Below are 22,523 nucleotides of genomic sequence, written 5' to 3'. Positions count from 1 at the left end.
GTCGGCGAACGGAAGATAGTCCATCTGAAGCCTCTCCACCTCCCCATGAAGAGCCCATGCAGATAGATCTGGTTCGTGGGCCATTGACGGAATCAGAAAGGGAGGAACGACGACGAAGGGGACTTTGCCTATATTGTGGTAAGGCTGGCCACCTGATCCGTAGTTGTCCGGTACGTCCCTCAAGGCCTGCGGGAAACGCCAGCTCCCGTCCCCTGTAAGGAGGAAGGAGACGGGAGGAGCTGAAGTACCATCAATATGTTCCTCCAAGGAAAGCATGTCCACCCTGTTTATCCTCTCGGTCAAGTTACAGAGTTCACAAGATCAAGAAGAACATCTTCTGGCTCTCCTTGATTGTGGAGCCAGTGGACTCTATCTGGATGAGACCTGGGCTACTAGTAAAGGAATTCCCCGCATTCCTAAAGAAACCCCTGAGCAGGTTCACACAGTGGATGGCTCTCCGTTAACCTCAGGACCTGTGGTGGCCTCAACTCCTACTCTTTGTTTGACATTTGGGGGGCATCAAGAACACGTTGCCATCGATCTCATAGCCTCACCAAATCACATCATGATTTTGGGAATTCTCTGGTTAGCTCGACACAACCCCTATATCAATTGGGAAACACAAACTATATCCCTAACGTCTTCATTTTGTCAACAGAATTTTTATTCTACTACTTCTTATTGGACTCCAAAAAGGTCCTGTCAGTCAACTCAGGATAACACTAACTCTATCAATATTATCCAGGGGGTTCCAGATTGTTATCAGGAATATATCAGGATTTTTCAGAAACCCAGTAATCCTATTTTGCCACCTCATCGCAGTTATTACTGTGCTATTCCTTTAATTCCTGATGAAGTTGTTCCCTTCGGTCGAATGTATTCTCTGACAGACCAAGAAAAGAAGGTGTTAAGGGAATATTTAGACGACAACTTACACAACGGTTTGATTGCTCCTTCCACGTCTCCCGCTGGGGCTCCTCTCTTCTTCGTCCCAAAGAAGACTAAGGATCTGCGTCCTTGTGTGGACGTTCGTGAACTTAACAGAATAACGATTAAGGATCGATATCCACTGCCTTTAATCAGAGATATACTGGATGCCATTCAAGAAGCCAAGATATTTAGTAAATTAGATTTACGGGGTGCCTATCATCTCCTTCGGATCAAGGAAGGAGATGAATGGAAGACTCCTTTCCGTACCCATTTTGGGCACTATGAGTATCGTGTTATGCCCTTTGGACTGACCAACGCCCCTTCTGTTTTTCAACGATTTATGGATTCAGTGTTCTCTGATATACTCAATCAATATGTGGTCATTTATTTGGATGATATCTTGATATATTCCCGTGATCCTGAGCACCATGTAGATCATGTTCTGCAAGTCCTGGAAAGACTCAAGAAAAACCAATTGTTTTGTAAACCTGAGAAGTGCGAGTTCCATAAATCTGAAGTAAGGTATCTCGGGTTTTGTATTAATCAACACGGAATATCCATGGATCCTGACAAGGTCAGTGCCATATTAGATTGGCCTTCTCCAACGTCCATTAAAGAAACGCAATGTTTTCTTGGGTTATCAAACTTTTATTGTCAGTTTATTCAGAACTTTGCCCACCTACAAAGTTTCATAACACAAACAATTAAGAAAGAAAACCTGAAGAAGGGTTTCATTTGGACCAAGGAGGCTGAACACGCGTTTCAAGAATTAAAGACAGCCTTTACCCAAGCACCCGTGTTGCGTCATCCTGACAATACCAACAAATTTATCGTCGTGACTGATGCCTCAGACAGAGCTATTGAAGCAGTTTTGCAGCAGAAGCAAGACAATGATGGATTGGAACATCCAATCTTTTATCTGTCGCGTATTCTTTCAGAGGCTGAACGAAATTATTCTGTACTGGAACGAGAGCTACTCGCTCTCAAAGTAGCTTGTAAGGAATGGAGGCATTTCCTGATGGGTTCCAGAGGGCCTTTTGAAGCTAGGACTGATCACCGTAATCTCCAGTGTATTTGGAGCTTTCAGTGTCGCAACAGTCGTCAGGCTCGATGGGCTTTCTTCTTTAGCCAGTACGATTTCGTGATCACTTACATACCTGGTTCCCAGAATTTAGTGGCAGATGCCTTATCCCGCAGATATCCTGACATAGCCCAGAACTCCTCTCCACATCTTATTGAGTCTAGCAGAATCATCTGAGCTACTCAATCTTTTCAAGAACGCATTCAATCCGAGTACCAGTTTCTGTCTGCTTCAGAATGGGATAAAGTGACTCCTTTTTTGCAGAAGAAGGACAACTATTTCTATCATCAACATGCTCTCCTCCTACCTACCAAGAAAGTGCAGACAGAAGCCCTGCAAATGTGCCATGATTCTCCTATAGCCGGTCATCGAGGTATCAGGAAGACCCAGGAACTGCTTCAGCGATCTTTTTGGTGGCCTTCGCTAAAGACAGACACTGAAACCTATGTGTCAGCATGCCCAGTCTGTGCCCAGACTAAGACACCCCGAACTAAGATGGCAGGTTTATTAAGACCTTTACCTGTTCCTTCCGCTCCTTGGTGTACTCTATCCACTGATTTCATATGCTCTCTACCTACTTCCTCTGGTAACCAAGTAATCATGGTAACCGTAGATTCATTCACCAAGATGGCCCATTTTTCAGCCTTGAAGAAACTACCAACGGCCTCAGAAATGAGTCGCATTTTTCTACGAGATATTTTTCGCCTCCATGGTCTTCCTCTTGAGGTCATTTCGGACAGAGGGCCTCAATATGTTTCACGTTTCTGGAGAGCCTTTTGTGCCTTCTTTAACATTGAGATTTCTTTATCCTCGGGTTTCCATCCACAAACGAATGGGCAAACTGAACGAGTGAATCAAGAACTTCAGCAGTATCTGAGATGTTACTGTAATGCCACACAAAGCAATTGGTCAGAATATCTTGCTCTTGCCGAGTTCTCCTATAACAAAACAATACATAGTGCGACCAAGACCACACCCTTTTATTGTACTTATGGATTTCATCCGAGGACTTTCACTACTGTTTCTCGAACATCCTCTTCTGTGCCTGCAGTCACTTCTTTTTCACGACAGATCAGTCGAATCCAGGGCCTACTTCACACTACTCTCCTAGCTTCGAAACAAGCTATGAAGTGAAAGGCGGATCGTTATCGGCAAGCCGCACCTTTGTATCAAGTGGGCCACAAGGTATGGCTTTCTTCCAGATTTCTACCATCCCGGTTTTCCACCAATAAGTTCAAACCACGTTTTCGAATTTCGCACATCCTGAATCCTGTAGTTGTGCGTCTCCGCTTACCTCATACCTGGAGGGTTCATCCTGTTTTCCATGTGTCCCAGTTAAAACCCTTCGTTCCTGATCCTTACCATCGCCAGTTCCAACGTCCACCTCCTCTTTCTATCAACGGACAGCCTGAGTATGAAGTCCAGGAGATCTGTGATTCCAGAATTTTCCGACGCAAACTACAGTTTTTGGTCCACTGGAAAGGATACCCCCTCAGTGACTGTTTGTGGGAAGATGCTTCCTCCATCCATGCTCCCCGTTTGGTTCGCCTGTTTTTTGACAATCATCCTGACAAACCTGGAGCCTCGGGGAGGGGACCTACTGTAACGCCGCGCTCTGACGTGGCGTCTCTTTCTGTCCTCGCGGGCGGAACGTGCTACCGATATTCGGAGCGCCATTCCCCGCGTTTTTTGACTAAGCTTTCTGGGAAGCATATATTTCGCTCCCGGTCGCGCTACACGTACATGTAGCCTTTTTTCTTCTTTTCTTGTTGGTGGTGGCTTTTTTGTTGGGCCTTTGCCTGTCTCTAACCATGTTGTGTCCATCTTGTATTCTTCGTGTTTTTGTTCCAGCATGCTCTGTTTCTCCTTATACTACTTCCTTTTTCCTATACTGATCTATGGGCTTTTCCCAATCCAAGATGGTGTTACTTCCCTTTCCTGTGATGTCACTTCCCTTTTCTCAGTATATAAGTCAGTCAGTCTTGTTCCTCCTTGCGTTGCAAACACTTCCTTCTGGTTGTGCTGTTCGCTCCTGTTCTTTGTTCCTGCTTTTTTGCCTTGGGAGATTTTTGCCTGTTCTTTGTTCCTGCTTTTGCCTTGGGAGATTTTTGCCTGTTCTTTGTTCCTGCTTTTTCCTTGGGATATTTTTGCCTGTTCCTTTTTTCCTGCCTTGTACCCTGGATATTGCCTATTTTTGTTTCCTGTTGTCAAGTCCAGTTTTTTCTTGTTTTCCTTCTGGAGTTCCTGTTAGAGGTTTTTTCCCCAGTGTTGGGGTTTTTTCCCTCTGGGACTCCTTCTGGAGGCTACGGTCTGCTTTGGCGTAGCCTGTCAAGCGGCACCGTGGCTACTAGAAGGGGTCGCCCTTATCTGGGAGCATCCAGGACCTGTAGAAGACTTGGTGTATTCGTCAATCCGAAATCCAGAGGTGAGAAGTCCAGCGCAGTACGCGACATCATCTCGACTAGGTGGCAAGCTCCTCTTAGGTCTAATTTGGTGTAAAGTTTAGCCTTTTTTAATTGATCCAACAGGACAGGGATAAAGGGTAATGGGTATTTATTCTTTGTTGTGATTTTGTTTAACCCTCTATAATCTATTCAAGCTCTAAGATCCCCATTAGCCTTGGGAACAAAAAAAAAGAGGAGATGCTGCAGGAGACATGGAAGGGCGGCTAAATCCATTAGCTAGGAATTGGTCTAAATAGTTCCTCAGGTATTGATTTTCGTGTTCAGACAGGGCATACACACGACAATTAGGGAGTATAGCACCGGGAGTCAGATCAATTTGACAGTCATAAGGTCTGTGTGGAGGCAAGGTTCCTGCTTTGTTTTCATCAAAAACATCAAGGAAAGATGACTACTGCAAAGGCTGCATTACATCTTTTTCAGCGTCTGTGGCTATGCAGGATTTGTGGGAATCTGTGACATTTGACGTTTGGAGACATTTTTCTTTACACCTGAATGAAGAAACTTGATTTTCCTTCCTTGCCAGTTTATTAAAGAGTTAAGATAACTTAACCATGGCATTCCTTGAATAATTCCATACTGAGGAGCATGGATTACATCAAAGATGATTTTCTCTACATGTTTGGTGTCTTGATTACCCCCTTTACAGCTCAAAGACAAGGGGAAGGTCTGTAGAGTCACCGGACCTCCAGCTAGGAGTTTACCATCTACAGCTTGTATTATTTCTGATGTTTTCTTCTTTTTACATGGGATCCCCCATGTTTGAATCAATTGTGCATCGATGAAGTTACCAGTAGCTCCAGAACCTACTAAGGCTTTCTTTAGATAAGTCCTGGACTCGAGTAAAACCTTTTTAGCATCTTGTGAAGGGTCCACGGTTAAACCCAAGAGTAACCCTTCCTAACATTTGGGTGTTCTAGTTTTCCTGAGTGGTCTGTGCATTTACTACAACCTTCTTGGTAGGGATTTGTTTGACTATTGGTTTTGCTGGACATTCTTTAACAAAATGACCCTTTCGACCACAATATAGACATTGTCCATTCTTTCTACGTAGGTCTTTCTCCTCTTTTGGTAAGGGCCACCCGATGGTTCCTATTTCCATTGGTTCATGATTGTGGTCTCTATGAGTTTGTGAGTCTTTATGCTCATGAACATGCCAGGAACTTTTCTCAGTCTTTTTACGTGTTCCATGTCGTTCTGCAAGACAATGGTCTAACCTTAAAACAAGATTTATCAGATCTTGACAATCTGTGGGTTGAGGATCAATCTGTGCAAGGATGTCTTTTAACTCATCTTTGAGTCCTTGATAGAATAGAGCTGATCTCTTTTCCTCAGGCCAGGCCGTTTCTGTTACCAGCCAATTAAAGTTAGCCAAGTAATAGACAAGATCCTTATTTCCTTGTCGTAATTCTAACAGTTCTCGGTCTACGGACAGAGTAACTGTTCTTCGGTCGAAAACACTTTCATATTCTCGGAAAAAGTCTCTCCAGTTATAGAGCAAAGAATTATCTTGACGCACAAGAGGAATTGCTCAGGTGACCGCGTCTCCAGTCAGATAAGAAATCAAGAAGGCCACCCTGGATTGGTCATCAGGGAAGGTGTTTGGTCTACAGGTGAAGTGCAATTCTACTTGAGTCAAAAAGGATTGTACTTTCTGAGGATCACCTGAAAACCTTTCTGGGGGAGCCAAGGGAATGGGTGTGGGAACTGTGAGTGATATGTTAGTTGAAGGATTCCCTCCTGAACCTTGAAGAGAAGGATTAAATCTACCCGCACCCAAAGGACCTTGCTCCGCCTTTCCCACTCTGTCTTGTAATTGATCCACCCTTTCTGCTAGATTGGTTGCTATGTTTTTAGATTCGACTACATCCACTTGAAGCTGCGTAATTACCTTAAGCAACTCGTCCATTGTGGCCATATTGAAAACCTAGCACAAACCAGGAGGATAAAAAATTTGTGGGCTCACTATTCTGTCAGTGAGACCGGATCCTCGGGGTTAGTGCCCGTTGCCAATATGTCCACCTCTTGGCAGCTCCAAACTCTACTAGCCGTTATAGCACAGAGTCAAAGCATGGCCAAGCGGGGATGGGTTTTAGGTTGGGAACAGTGGGGAAGGAGACCTGTGGAAGAAAGAGTTAGGAACACAATAGCAAAGTTATTCACTTTAATCTTCATGAACTAATGTTAATAAATATCTATACTTTGATAACATGAGAGATCAAAAGCTTTTCAATAACATGACTTTTTGGTTCTGGATACCTAGAAGTAAAAGAAGGATTACGCAAACTTTAATTTAAGCATTTCCAGAATAACACCTTATGCACTGACCATGGAACTCTCTCAAGTTAGTTCTTGGAATAGTAACTATGGCATGACAAATGTCAATTAACACATTAATTCCCAAAACATGAACAGCGAAAGATTCATGAATAATACTGTAAAGTCACACTCTGTTTTGATTTGAGTTTCAGGATTCAATTGCCCAGAAATTACTATGTATCTTATTGCTAAACTGTACATCAAGATTCCAATGGCAGGAAATGATCGCGCACTCTGGCGATCTGAACTACAAGGGTTAAATGCCAAGAATGAATCGCGCACACTGCTACCGATTCAACCATCACGATTTAAATGTCAGGAAATGATTGCGCGCTCTGCTGATCTGAACTGCAAGGGTTAAATGCCAAGAATGAATAGGGCACACTGCTGCCGATTCAACCATCAAGATTCAAATGCCAGGAAATGATTGTGCACTCTGCCGATCTGAAATGCAAGGGTTAAAGGCTAAGAATGAATCGCTCACACTCCTGCCGATTCAACCATTGAGATGCAAATGCCAGGAAATGATCAAGCACTCTGCTGATATAAAATGCAAGAGTTAATGGCCAAGAATGAATTGCGCACACTGCTGCGGATTCAACCATCAAGATTCAAATGCCAAGAAACAATCGCACATGCGATTTAATCAAAAGACCAAAACCAAAAAAAATTCAAGAAACAGAGTCGGGGGGCCTAACCCGACCTCCGCCTTACTGCCCTGCTTGAGGATCACCAAGGTAATGAGGACAGGGCCGGACAATGTCCAAGTAGGCCTCCGGAACAGGAGCCCTGGAAACTGCTGCTGCTCTGCATCGGGACCTCTGAATAGTGAGCACTTGGAGCTGGGCTGGGTTCCTTAAATAGACCCAAGCCCCGCCCACTGCCACACCCAGCCACACCTAGTCAGGCTGCAGGAAAGGCTTGAAAATGAACAATACATTGCAAACAGTTTTAAAGACATATCAATATAAATACCTGCAATGCAAAAAGTTAATATGCAATATCAGCACACAATGCATGAATTATTACAATGCACATGTTTCGTTTCTTTGCATTATGTTGCCCATAGAGCGCGCATTGTCCTGGTGTTGATAGTTTCTGATTTTTTGGGTTTCTGTCAGATTTCCTCTGAGTCAAGCTGGGAATCAATATTTTAAAGTTCATAATGTAAGCTGTTTGTCAATGTGGCAGTTTGTTAGACCTGGCATCCTTGGCATGGCCATCCTGTCTTCTTTGCCTCTGCTTCCCGTGCTTTGACTCTGTGCTAGACTCTGTTTTTGCTGTTTTGGTGCTCTGAGCACTTGGACCCCCGTCTTCTTGCCTCTGCTTCCCATTTTTTGGCTCTGTGCTAGACTCTGCTTTTGCTGTGTTGGTACTCTGAGCACTTTACCACTGCTCACCAGTGCTAAAGTGCAAGTGCTCCCTGTGTAAAATGTATGTGTAATTGGCTATTCCATGATTGGCATATTTGATTTACTAGTAAGTCCCCAGTAAGGTGCTGTAGAGGTGCCCAGGGCCTATAAATCAAATGCTCCTAGTGGGTCTGCAGCACTAGTTGTGCCACCCACATAAGGAGCCCTGAAGACATGACTCAGGCCTGCCACTGCAGTCTCTGAGTGTGCAGTTTTAAACTGCCAATTCGACCTGGCAAGTGTAGCCACTTGCCAGGCCCAAACCTTCTCTTTTTTATATATGTAAGGTACCCCTAAGATAGGCCCTAGGTTGCCCCATGGGCAGGGTGCAGAGTATATTAAAGGTGGGACATGTACTGATGTGTTTTACATGTCCTAACAGTAAAATACTGCCAAATTTGGTTTTCACTGTTGCAAGGACTATCTCTCCCATAGGTTAACATGGGGGCTGCCTTTAAATAACGTTTAAGTTCAGTTTCCCTTTCAGAGCAGATTGAGAATGGGGGTTTGGTGTCTCTGAACTCACAATTTAAAAATACATATTTTGGTAAAGTTGTTTTTTAAATTGTCACTTTTAGAAAGTGGGCATTTTCTTGCTTAAACCATTCTGTGACTCTGCCTGTTGTTGGATTCCCTGTCTGGGTCAGACTGACAGTTGGACTGTGTGTGAATCCCCTCTAGACAGTGAGACAAATGGTGCTGGGGTGTCACCTGCATGTCCTGTTAAGCCATCTGAACTAGATTGGAGGGAGGAGTGGTCACTTACACCTGAATGGGGTGTGCCTAATCTCACCCAGTGCCAATCCCCTGGTATGTGTCTGGGGCCAGGCCTAGGCAAGGCAGAATCCTGTGAACAACAGAGACTTTCCTTTGAAGTTTGCATACTTCAAAGGCAGAAAGGGGTATAAGTAGTGGACCTAAAACCCCAGATTTTTAGATTACTTCTGGAATCAAGAGGAACCTCTGACAAGGAGAAGAGCTGAAGTACAGGAGGAGGAGTAATGCCCCTTTGCCTATGATTGTGCTTTGCTGGGTTGGCCTGCAGTTGCTGCGTCTGCCTGAAAGAGGCGAAAGAATGGACTTTGTGGTATTTCCCTGCTTGAGAAGAATCTCCAAGGGCTTGAACTGAGCTTACTTCCTGTTTTAAAGTCTCAGGGCCATCAAAGACTTCCTCTACAAGCGCCTGGACTCTCTGCTCAGACTTTTGCCCTGCCAAATGGTGCCCTGTCCAGTTTCTGGACCCTTGAAAGGTGAAGTTGGCAGAACAAGGACTAAAATCCATGCACAAAATGGATTGCGGGGACATTTTATACACACCATCACCAACGCGGCTAAAAAATGACACTCCAACTGCTTTGCAGCTAAAATCGACGCTCCATCTGCATCGCAACTGGGAGTTCAATGCATCACGGCTGGAGTAACGACGTAACACCCGCTTGCGGCTACTGATAACTACGCAAACCCCACGTAGCGCGGTTATTTACCACTGTGCGCCTGGATTTGTTTTAGGAGTGTAACTCCCTTTCCCTGACTAGAGTGAGGCTCCCTGCTTGGACAGGGTGCAAACGGACTGCCAACCATAGACCCCATTTCTAACAAAGTTCATTTGATGCTGAAGGGGCAACATCCAATAGAAACTGACCATACCAACTTGTATCATCCACATGCTTTCCCAGGTTTGTCATGAGAACTGCGTTCATCAATATACTTCATGTGAAACTGAAAGCCATGTTTAAGTTGTCAGTCCACAATCCAGGATGATCTACATCCAAGGTCAGTTTCCCATAGCTCTATATGTGTAAAATAAAATAATAGACATCTATTACCAAACTTTTCTTCTAATGGAAAATGAAGCATGAAAGGAAGGTACACTTTAGTAAGATGACTTGACATTTTCTGCACAATCACAAAATACAGGACCAAGCAGGCCTCACTTAGGCTAATGCAAATTGATTAAACAACACATTATTATATCCAAATAAAACACATTTTAATACAGAAACTATCAATCCTGCATTAATAGTTATTCATCAGCATTCAAACTACAATAACTTTATACAAAATGACTCTGTTACTACAGTTCAGTCAGTGTGGCACAGAACTGCTTTTCTCTATTTTTGCACACATGTTTTAAAACATTTATTATAAAAAGATCAATATTGTTTCAATACAGACTATTACTTAATACACTAAAATATAAAACAATGACAGTTTAATTTATCAAACATGTAGATTAACCTCAATGCCACCTATGTTTCACTACATAATCTAAGACAAATGCACACTAGCATAACATTTCAGGGCATCATTCTACATTCAAACTATACGTACTTTGATTAACGTAATGCATAAAATATCACATAGAGAAGATCTCTGTGACATTAGGGAGAGTACTAAAGTTTCTCCTACATCGGTGTTGTGCCCTCCAGCTGTCACAGACTCTTGAAAAGGTTGATTGAACATTACAAGCTAATTAGAGGGGAATGAATATGATACATAATAAGAGGTACTGTTGGAGGACCTTAGGTAGTGAAGACAGACCTTCATTTTGGCAAATTTGGACATCAGTTTGTATTTTTTGTTTTCTTAGTTTGTTGCCCAGACATTGGTCCTGCACACACAGTGTCACTGGAAGCAAGTTGTACCCGAATGGTGAGCCATAACTAGAGTGAAACTGGTCCTGGTCCTGGGTTACTTGTGTTATGGATTAGGGAGAACTGGGTCAAGACTGATTTGCATAATGCTGGGTCCAAACTGAGGTGACATGATGTGTGAAATAACGATGGACTGGCATGCGCCCCTGAGCAATTACCAGTCACTGAAATTATTTCAAGGATTCTATTCATCACTTTTTTGTATACTTTAGGCTGCTAATATTAAAGCAGATGAATTATTGGTTTTGCATTTTCAGTCTAGATTTATATGTATCTGGAGAAGAGTAACTTATAAAGTAAACTTTCAAGGGAACAAATATGGCTACCATTGCGGACTGAGATATTCTATTATTTACTTTTATGAACTTACTAAGGCATTACCGCTAATAGTAAACAATGTAAGTACAAATAGTAGATGAACAATGTCCTTAAGGGAAGCTAGTTTTGAAGACTAAGAAGACATTGGCCAGTTTAAGACACCCTAACCACAAATTGGCAACCAGCAGCTTCTAAAGGGTAAGTAGCAGAAAACTTCATTTTACCTCCTAGTCTCTTTTATGGTACCCAGGATATATCACTCGGAAGTATTACTTAGATTTATGAATGAGTTGGACTTTGACATATTTATTTATTCGGTGAATGAAAATTCTCACTATAATTACAAAGAGCTTGCTGGCAATGGAATCCGCTGGTAGTATACCATCATCTTTTTTATCCAAGTGGTGGACAGAAATCAGCTATGTGAAATAATCCAGTAAATGTTATCATTACCACTAAACTCCTAATCAGGTTCATAGATCTGATTTTACGTATGGAGGTCAAACGTCCAAACTCTCTCTATGTAGGAAGCATCCTCTGTGCAGATCTGAAATATTGAGCCCCTAGGGCAGTCTTCCTTATGGTATAGCTGGTTTATGCTGCTAAGTGAGATGGAGGCTAGGGAAGAAAGGCGGAGGGAACTTCAAGTAGTTTTTGGCGGATGTTCCTTTACCAACCTACTCTAAATCAGGCCCATTGTAAACTGGAAAGAATGATGGTAATGTATAATAGTTGGAAAGAAGGTAACCATATTTCTATCATAAATGTAATTTCCACCAACAAATTACATGATCATGCTGGTGGAATTACCTTCAGTGAAGAATCCTCTGGTGGCATTTACACTGCAGGAGTAAAATATACATTTTTGGAGGTTAACGTATTATAACCTTTACCTAAAGTAGGAGGTTAACGTATTATTGCCTTTCTCTAAAGGATTTCTTAGTTGCAATCCTTTTCATTTAGAACACAGATATTATACAGGAAGACAATGAGGCTGAATGAGAAAAATAAATGAAGGGGGCGAAAAGCATGAGGGTGTGATGTGTGGAGTAGAAAGGCTACAGGTGTAAGCTCATGATGAGGAGATATTGCAAATACATCTTTCCGAGGAATATTTGATAACTTTACTGATATTTGATCAATTCCTCACACTGTCATAGCAACGTATCCTTGCACCCTCTCTTTCACTATGCTGTATCACCCCATATTAGCTCCACTGTACCCTGCTTAATGTTTGTGTTTTTCCTCCATTCCTGACAGGTGAACACATTTTATCATTCGCAGCGTGCATAGGGAATAAGAAGATTGTTCAACTACTTCTTGAAAATGGAGCCAATATCAGAGCTCAAGACTGCCTAGGTAAGACATTGGCAAATATACTGGCAATAGCAGGCTTAAAATCCTAAAGGGCTGCATCAGTGAGATAACTAGAGTGGAAACAGTGGCGAAGGCTGCTTAACTGCTGCCAAGACAATTTTCAGTACATGCCTCAATGCATGCAAGATCGTTGTGCATTCACTGTGCAACTGTTCTTTAAAGGACGACATAAACCCTTCTACTTCTTGCGCCCTTTATTGTACACAGCAACTTTAACCTTGCATATTATTTTTTTCTATTTCTAGTTCTTTAAGTAAAAATGCTTCAAAGGCAGCCATTAAGAAGACTGTTGTATATTAAGAGTTTTACTCGGTTTCAGCTTGATTTAGAGAAGGGCCCTAGCAGAGAATTTGCAAGAAAGAAAGTGCTCTCCCTCTCCAAATAAATGCTTTACCCAAGCACTTTAGGGATCCTAATGGCAGTCAGTGAAGATACCTCATGTTCTTCGCTAGGAAAGATAGTGGAGGTTTAGATGTTTTTTCCTCATTGTCAGATTCACGCCCAATTATGATGGAGGGATTCATTGTGAAAGACCATAAATGAAAGGTAGGTGGACTTTCACTAAAAGGTGAGTGTAGAGCCAGTACAATGCCTGAAAAGAAATTGATAATTTCTTCTCAGCAAGTTGGGGATAAAAGATATGTGTAGAGAACCACTCGTGCTCGCCCATACAAGGTTTCCATGTTGTGACAGCGTGAGCATAGCACGCGGTAAGAGGTATAAATAAAATGACAGGAAGTGAGAACACAGCTGTCTGAGCTCGCATGTACTGAGCTATTGTGTCCCCGTCTTAGTGGGTGCAACCTGGGGGCCTGATAATATCACTGAGTACTCAGCGCCCATCTAGCGATCCTGTGCGAGGCTACGAGCCATCGTTACACTATGTAATAATGAACCCTCTTTGGGTGTATGTATCCAGTGGCCATGTTAAGTGCCAGTCATTTCACTTTCAGTGTCTCTGAATATATGAGGATGTCGTCGATGAGGTTGATGTATCCATGTGCAGCATGCGCCGTTGCTTCATCACAAAAAGTGACACACACTTGTATATATACAAACAAGTTTTGAATTACGTTGCTGGTCCAATGTGCGCATAGATGCAGAATTGTTACTATATTTCCTTAAATAACCCCATGGGTTAGGAATTACACCACGAGACCCACAAGCTTTTCTGCGTTCACATAAGCAAAGATCAGGACATTTTTATGCATTTCATGCCATAGTTTCAGGCAGCGTCAATAGCTCAAAAGTGACTGAATTTAAAGTCCATTGATTGGGAAAGCATCTGTCAAAACATTTTGATGCATATAAGAGCGAATATATTTTATATTTATTGAACTGTCCATATACTACTACATAGATTGGGAAAATATCAGATCAATTGAAAATTAGAATCTGATCCAAAAATATAAAATTTCCAACACCAATATATTTTTGGGGTTATTTAGATGCATTCAATAGTGTAAATGTATGGCACAATTGGGATCTCTGGTCACTAGTTTGTTCTATGACAGGATATCGAGAGCCACAATATCAATTTATCAAATATCGTGTCAAGAATGCTGTTTACAAAAATACTGAGTTTCCATAGTTTTCTCGCAAACTACTGAATTGGCATATACCTGATTGGCATATTTAATTTGCATGAAAGTCCCTTGTAGAGTGCTATACCACATTTCCAGGGCCTGTAAATTAAATGCTACCAATGGACGTGCAGCACTTACTGTACCACCCACTCAAGTAGCACATTAAAACTTGTCCCAGGTTTGCCATTGCAGCCTGAATGCAGTGTCTCACTGCCACATTGATATGGCATTTAAAACCCCTTGCCAAGCCTTAAACTCCCCTTTTAATACATCTAAGTCACCCCTAAGGTAGGCCCTAGTTGGCCCATATGACAGGGTATATTTAAATGGTAGGACATGTACTTTTAAGTTTTACATGTCCTAGTCTTGAAAAACTCCCAAATTCATTTTTCACTACTGTGAGGCCTACCCCTCTCATAGGATAGCATTGGAGATTCCTTATTACATTTAAAAGGTTGTAATTCCTAAACCAGAAGAGGTAGCTATATCACATTGGGTACCTATGATCTTGTAATGATAAACCCTCTTTAATGGTAAAGTTGAATTCATTATTACAAGTTTGAAAATGATACTTTTCCTTGCCCTCTGTGCCTGCAACCTGCCTTAGGTCACATGACTGGGTGTAATTGACGGTTGAGGCTTTGTGAATTCACCCCAGTCACACAATACTGGGATTTGCAGAGCCTGACCGGCCTTTTCAGTTGCGGGGGGGAGCGGAGCACATTCCCACTTGTACCTGAATGGGCTGTGCTCTGCCACCACACAGTAGGCTTAACAACCCTGTATTGTCAGTGCAGCCAGCTAGGAGCCAGGGCAGGGGAGACAGGAAACTCCAAAGAACATTTCTAGAAACCTCTCCTACCGTGTAGGAGCAGGGCACCAAGGTATAAAAATAAGGCTCTCAGACCCACTCATCAGTTCACTACTGGACCTGCGGAAGGACTCTTGTCGGACCGCCTGCTGCTGTGCACTTTGCCAGACTGCTGCTGTACAGGGAAGGACTGCTTTGCTGCCTGGAGCCTGCCTTGAGACCTTAGAGGCCAACACTGCTGTTGAGCCCTGCTTCTTCACCTGCACCCAGGACTTCCAGAAGTGACTATGAGGGCTGGCTTGCTGAGCTCCTGTTCAGAGCACAGGAACAAACCACGCTCCCACCATTTTTAAACCCGAACCTGGACCCAGCCTGAGTGAGTCCTGAACTCCTAGGAGAGCTCCATCCACTCCTGGTTGTGGTGCTAAAGTGCCCAGATGGCCAATTCCCTAAGCTGAGGACCCAGACAAAATTTGGCCAAAAAGTACTCTGAGAACCAAGAGGAGACTGGGACCAACCTGCTCGCCTATCCGCCTGAGGTGCATTGTCGGTCAGATTGACTTCACACCTTCTCCCGCTATGTTCTTCTCCGCACCAAAAAAATCATTTTTAGCAGTCCTTTGCGAGAGGGTGTCCGACCTCATGCAACTATCTTCGGGTATAGCCTTCTGCTTCGTCCCGCTGGAGATTTTTGACTTCTATCTCGACGACTAAGTCTGAAGGTAAAAAGCTTCACTGCCACTTTGCTCCATGGCTATCTCATGATGACGTTCCCTCCTTGGACGGTCCTGCAGCCTTGGCCTGCTGAACTTCTACCTTGTTGGAGATTTTTTCTTGTAACATTTTCTATGTCCGATGGTAAGGGCTGACCGGGCCCGACAACGACTTCAAAAACAACTACTGCCTTAAAACGAGGTCGGAACACCGACCTCGTTGCTACTACTAATGATTTTACCACTAATGCCTTAACAACGATATTTTGTTGTAAAGGCATTCCTGATAAAATCATTAGCAATAGGCACCATTCACCTTACATCCCTCACCCAACCCCCCCCAACCCCACCCGAAAACATAAAACCCCCTGACCCCTACCCACTCCCCAAAACAAAAAAAACGCCCCACACCCCAACCCCACCCCAAAACCTAAAACCCCCCACCCACTCCCCAAAACCAAAAACGCCCCACCCCCCCAACCCCACCCCAAAACCTAAAACCCCCTGACCCCTCACCCACTCCCCAAAACCAAAAACGCCCCACCCCCCAACCCCACCCTAAAACCTAAAACCCCATGACCCCCCACCCACTCCCCAAAACCAAAAACCCCCCAACCCCACCCTAAAACCTAAAACCCCCTGACCCCCCACCCACTCCCCAAAACCAAAAACGCCCCATCCCCCCAACCCCACCCTAAAACCTGAAACCCCCTAACCCCCCACCCACTCCCCAAAACCAAAAATGCCCCACCCCCCAACCCCATCCTAAAACCTAAAACCCCCTGACCCCCTACCCACTCCCCAAAACCAAAAAAGCCCCACCCACCCAACCCCACCCTAAAACCCCCTGACCCCCACCCACTCCCCAAAACCAAAAACACCCCAACCCCACCCCAAAACCTAAAACCCCCTGACCCCTCACCCACTCCCCAAAACCAAAAACGCCCCACCCCCCAACCCCACCCTAAAACCTAAAACCCCATGACCCCCCACCCACTCCCCAAAACCAAAAACGCCCCACCCCCCAACCCCACCCTAAAACCCCCTGACCCCCCACCCACTCCCCAAAACCAAAAACGCCCCATCCCCCCAACCCCACCCTAAAACCTGAAACCCCCTAACCCCCCACCCACTCCCCAAAACCAAAAACGCCCCACCCCCCAACCCCACCCTAAAACCTAAAACCCCCTGACCCCCTACCCACTCCCCAAAACCAAAAATGCCCCACCCCCCCAACTCCACCCTAAAACCCCCTGACCCCCCACCCACTCCCCAAAACCAAAAACGCCCCACCCCCCCAACCCCACCCTAAAACCCCCTGACCCCCCACCCCCTCCCCAAAACCTAAACCCACCACCCTTCGCCAACTCCCTTCTTTGTACCTTAACCACGCATGTTCGTTGTTCAGAACATACGTAGTTAAGGCACAAAAAACCGGAGTCGTGGTTAAAAAAAGCATTGTTGCGCTTTCGTTAACCACGACTTTCGGAAAACAACAGTCGTAAAAAAGGATGTTTCCCACCGGGCCCAACCCACTTCATGTATCTGAACTGCGTTCCAATGTGGTCAGCCTTAACTTTTGACTTTGCTCCAGTCTAGCATGACCAGATGTTCATGGTTCATGCTTTTTGATTTTAAGAGCTTTTTTGCACATAAAACTTTAAAATTCATACCTCCGGTTCTACTAATTAGATATTGATGGTTTTGGTGTCAAATAATTTATTTGTATTTTCTAAATTTTTCTAAATTGGTTTGAGATTTTTATTGTGTTGTGTTATTACTGTATTGCTGTTTGTGTGCTGCATACATATTTATCACAGTGCCTTTATGTTTAGCCTGACTACTATTTGTGTCAAGCTAACCAAGGTTAAGTACAGGTTAAACTAGTGACTTTGTGTGGTTTACCCTGCATGCGATTGTGTCTGTTGCTTGACTAAGGCTCATACCCCAGCCAACAACTCAATGTCTCACATATATTCACTAAAATACAAAGGTCAAAGTAATGTTATATTTGGGTGAATATGTCAGTAAAACACAGAAATTCACCAGTTATAGTTAGTTATAGCAGAGCTAACTACAACCTGTGCCCCCACTATGCTCTGCTTATGACCTCACATATTACAAAACTCATGACATGTTCTATGACATTACTGATGACATCTCAAATGACATAATTGAAGACACTGCTGATGATCTGACCAAATCTCTCTTTGAACACATTACTCCATAAGCTAATATTGCATAAAATGCCTGTTAGAAATTGGGTCTCTAGTTGGCAGGGGTATGCACCCTGTCCCACGGACGGACCAAAATCCTAGTCAGGGAAAGTCAGAAATACAAGCTAAATTAACCTGTGCTCACCCTCTGGTAGCTTGGCACAGAGCAGTTGGGCTTAACTTAAGAGGCAACGTGTAAAGTATTTGTGCGGCACTTAAATTACAGTAACACAGTGAAAAACACCACAAAAAACTCTAGCCCTGCTATGAAAAATAGTGAATGTTTATCTGAGTAAAACAAAACCAAAATGACAAAAATCAAATAAGAATTTTAAAAAAATAACTGCAGGGTAGTGCTTAAAAGTCTATCCTGCTGAAAGGTTACATGAGGTCACGCTAGACCAGAGTTAATCGAAAGTTCAGGCTGATCACGATGGAAGACGTCCAGAACAGGAGGCAGGCCATTACGCCCTGAAGTCCATTGGCTCTGCAGAGGATGAAGTGATCAATGTCTAGTCCTTCTCACTCCAAGACAAGAAGCAACAGGCTGACACAGCAATGCAGTTGAGCGAAGTGGCAGTCCCTCCTGGCAGCACAGCAGTCCTTCTTCCTGGCTGAATGTCCTCAGATCCATTAGTGTACTGATTTGGTGGAGCTTGAGTCCAGTAGTTATACCCAGTTGAGCCTTTGAAGTGGGGGAGACTTCAAAGAGATACCTTTAAAGTGTACAAGGTTCTTACCATTTCTTCCCTGGCTCCAGCCACTCTACAAGGGGTTTATGAGGGGGTTTATGCAGCTCTTTGTGTGGGGACAGGCACATCTCTATTCAGGTGTGTCGTCTCATCCCACCATCTAACCCAAGAAGACCCATCAACCTGGTGAAGGGCCATCAGGATGTAAATGTCACTCCTCAGCTCTCTTTGTGTGTGACTGTCTAGAGGGAATGTATAAAGCCCAGCTGCCATCTACCCCAGATGAGCATTCAAAGGAAGACAGAGGCACAGCATGGTTAAAGTAATACAATTCCAACTTACAATTTAAAATCTGCCTTCACCATAAGTTGTGATTTTAAATTGTGAGTTCAGAGACACCAATCTCCAAAGTTCTATCTTTTCCCAGTTGGAAGTTACACTTAAAGGCTACTTGATGGTAAAACCTCAATGTTAAGCTGTGGAGAGATAAGTCTTGCAGTAGAGAAAAATTAATTTAATAGTTGTTCAGTACCAGGACATGTCAAACTTAAAAATAGATGTCTAACTATTTTAAATACACTGCACTCCGCCATTGTGGCTAACTGGGGACTACCTTAGTGGTGACTTATATGTAATAAAAAGGAAGCTTTGGGCTTGACAAGTGTGTGCGCTTGCCAGGTCAAACTAGCTGTTTACAACTGCACACACAGCTTCTGCAGTGGCAGGCTTGAGATATGTTTAAATGGCCACAGTAGTGAATGGCACAATCAGTGCTACAAGCCCACTAGTGGCATTTAATTTACAGGCCTTAGGCACATATAGTGCACTTTACTAGGGACTTAGAAGTACAATAAATATGCCAATGTTGGTTAAGCAAATAATAAAATATTTTAGAGTACAATGCACCCGCACTTTAGCACTGTTATCAGTGGTAAAGTGCACAGAACCCTAAAGCCTGCAAACATTATGTAAAAACAAAGGAGGCCAGAAGGGAAACATTTAGGGGGAACCACTCTGTGGATGCCAGGTTTAACAAAGCCTGAGACTAAGCACAAAATAATAAGTAAAACCAACCCACACAAAATCTGTTCGAGGTAGGGAGGAGTCCTCAGGGCCTGTGTCAAACCTCCCACAGGAAGTCCACCCCACAGTGCACACTGCAGGCCAGGGCCTGTGGCCATTCGACCCAGAGGCAGCCCACCCCACCCACAGTAGGCAGCCAACCTCACTCTATGTGAGGCCTTTCATCGCACGTGGCATGGGGTTGGGCACAGGGCCTGGCTTGGAGCCCAGGTCCTGAGTCTAACTCCCCACAGACAATCGCCTAGAGGCAGCCAAATCTATGCAGCACATAGGCCCTCATTATGAACATGGCGGTCTGTTCCGCACCGCCGGCGGCAGAAACCGCCAACAAAGGAGCAGTCCAGACCGCCAAATAATGAACCAAACGAAACTCACGCATCCCGCGCACCACCCACCGCCAGGAGAGTATTCCCGCTGACGATGACAGAGGCCGCCCACAGGCCGTCGGAAAGGCCCAACCCGCCCTTAAAATTATGAACCACCATTCCGCTGCCAGTTCCGGGGCGGGATCCACCGCCACACAAAGCCAGGCAGAAATGAAACAAATAGAAGGAAACACTCACCGGAGCTCAGCAAAACGTGCAGCGGCAGCCATGGACAGAGAGCTGGAGATCATGCCAGCCTTGCTCCTTGCCATATATATACACGATCGAGACCGCAGACGAAGGCGATGACGGTAAGTACCGCAACCTACAAAACAAGGGAGAAAAGGGAAAAGTTACATACCCACCCACTCCACCCACCCGCAAAGCCCCCCAACCCTACCCAGCAGCAAGTCAGACACCCCACACCAAGAGGGATGTACCTGACCGAAGGCCACTGCAACTTGGTCATAGGACATACAATAGCACCACAGCCATAAATTATTTAAACAAACACCAGGGTGGAACTGCGGGCAGGCCAAACACAGGCCACACCAAAACGTTATATGAAGCTCACTGAGTGAAATGATGAAAACAAGGCCATTGGCCAGTCCATAAAAAGTCCATTTTCCTTGGCCACAACGGGCCACACCTGACTCCCACAGTGGGAGAAGCCAGACAGCTAGTGTGGATGTATGTTGGGTGGGTGTCTGCAAGTCGGGTGAGTGAGCTGCATGCGTCAACTACAGTGTAGGTGGTGAGTGCAGGTGTGGTGTATGGGGTGCATGTATGACTGTCTGCTATTGTGGTGAGTGCAGGAAGAGGAGCAGTAACAGTGAGTGATGGTGCAGTGCATGAGGGTGTGCATGTAGAGGGGACAGACAGGGAGGCAGAAGAGGCAGGCACACTGGGGGAAGTGGATGTTGTTGTGTGTGCAGGTGTATGTTGGCTGTGTGAATGCTTGTGGTGGGAGGTGTGGTGCTTGTGTTTGGAAGTGTGTTTTTTGTGTGTTGAAGTGCTTGACTGCGTGTCTGAATGTGTGACTTGGACGGGTAGAGGGAGTGGGGTGCTGGAAGGGGTAGAGGAGGTTGGAGGGGGGACAGAATGGCCAGGGAAACTGGCTGCCGTCCAAGGTGAGGCCAGAGCCTGAAAAGATCTCTGTAGTGCAGACAAGGCTCCGTGAATGCCATTCAGATAGGCATTAGTCTGCTGCACCTCTGGTGCTAGTCCCTGGATGGCATAGACAAGGGTTGTCTGCCCTACAGAGATGGTTCTCAGGAGGTCAATAGCCTCCTCTGTGAGGGCAGCAGGGCTGACTGGGGCAGGGGAGGAGGTGCCTGGGGTGAAGGAGACGCCCACCTTTCTGGGTGGGCGGGCACGGCCAACTCGGTGGGGAGCAGATAGGCGGGCACTGATGGTATGGGTGGTGGCAGAAGATCTCACGGTCGTGATTTGTCCACTAGTGTCTGCCACCGCCAGAGGACCCCCATCGGAGGAGTTTTCAGAGTCACTACCACCGGGTGTAGTAGCCTCCCCCGTGGAAGTCCCCTCGCCCTCCCACCCACTGTTCAATTGGGCGTCCGTTGTCTCTGCCCCCGAGGATCCGTGGGCCGCTGTCTGCCCACTAGCTGGTGCCTCAGCTCCCTTGCCTGATGTTGATGCTGTACCAGACACACAAAAGAGAACAGGGATGAGGAGACAAAACAGGAGAGACACTTGTAAGCAGCTGAATACTGACACACAATGGCCAGACATACACCTACCCAGCAGACACACCCAACAGGCAGCACTGTGCACTAGGCCCATGACCATGGCCCTGACTATGTGCAGTATATTGACCTACACCCATATCCTGTCATTGCATTGAAGCTGGACACCAGTCAAAACCCTGCTCTAAGCCCCATTTGCCCTATCGCACACACACTCATCCTTCCAGGCTGAAGTATGGGCTCTGAGTACTCACCCCTTTGTGACTGCTGTGCAGCCTTCAAGCGCCCATTCAGGTCTGGGTACGCCACCGCCAGGATCCTTCGCATTAAGGGGGTCAGTGGCTGACGGTCACCTCTACCACATTGGGGGGACTTCTCCAGCTGGGCCTCACTGGTCTTCCGTGCCCAGCGCCGCAGGTCCTCCCACCTCTTCCGACAGTGGGTGCTCCGCCGGTTGTAGACCCCCAGGGTCCGTACTTCCTTGGCGATGGCATGCCAATATGCCCTCTTCTGGTGGGCGCTGACCTAGTAGGGAGACACAGAGAAGAAACACAGAGGTCAGGCACCTGCACGATGGCAATAGCTGGCTGATTGTTAGACATAGGACAGACAGTACTCCAAGACATGCAGGACAGTGGCACGCAGCATTCCATGCACGAAGCCCCATCCTGGCTCACAGGAACGCATATCAGAGCAATCAACTCCATCCATTACACACACAATGCCCCCCAAACCCAGACTCACCTGTACCTCTGGCCGGACGTAGAGTCTGCCGTACAGGTGCAGGACCCCTTCCAC

The 22,523-nt window shown here is 45.2% G+C and overlaps 1 protein-coding gene across 1 annotated transcript in view; it reads left to right on the top strand.

The window, feature by feature from the left end:
- The window catches only part of LOC138283554 (transient receptor potential cation channel subfamily V member 5-like), a 479,342-nt gene that overhangs the window by 23,723 nt on the left and 433,096 nt on the right, over positions 1–22,523 (top strand). The window contains exon 4 of the mRNA XM_069221494.1: positions 12,437–12,535. Coding sequence (XP_069077595.1) covers positions 12,437–12,535 — 99 coding nt within the window. The remainder of the gene's footprint in view (positions 1–12,436; positions 12,536–22,523) is intronic.

Source organism: Pleurodeles waltl, chromosome 3_1, assembly GCF_031143425.1.
Source record: "Pleurodeles waltl isolate 20211129_DDA chromosome 3_1, aPleWal1.hap1.20221129, whole genome shotgun sequence".
NCBI lineage: Eukaryota > Metazoa > Chordata > Amphibia > Caudata > Salamandridae > Pleurodeles > Pleurodeles waltl.
This window is presented reverse-complemented; position numbering and strand designations above follow the sequence as displayed.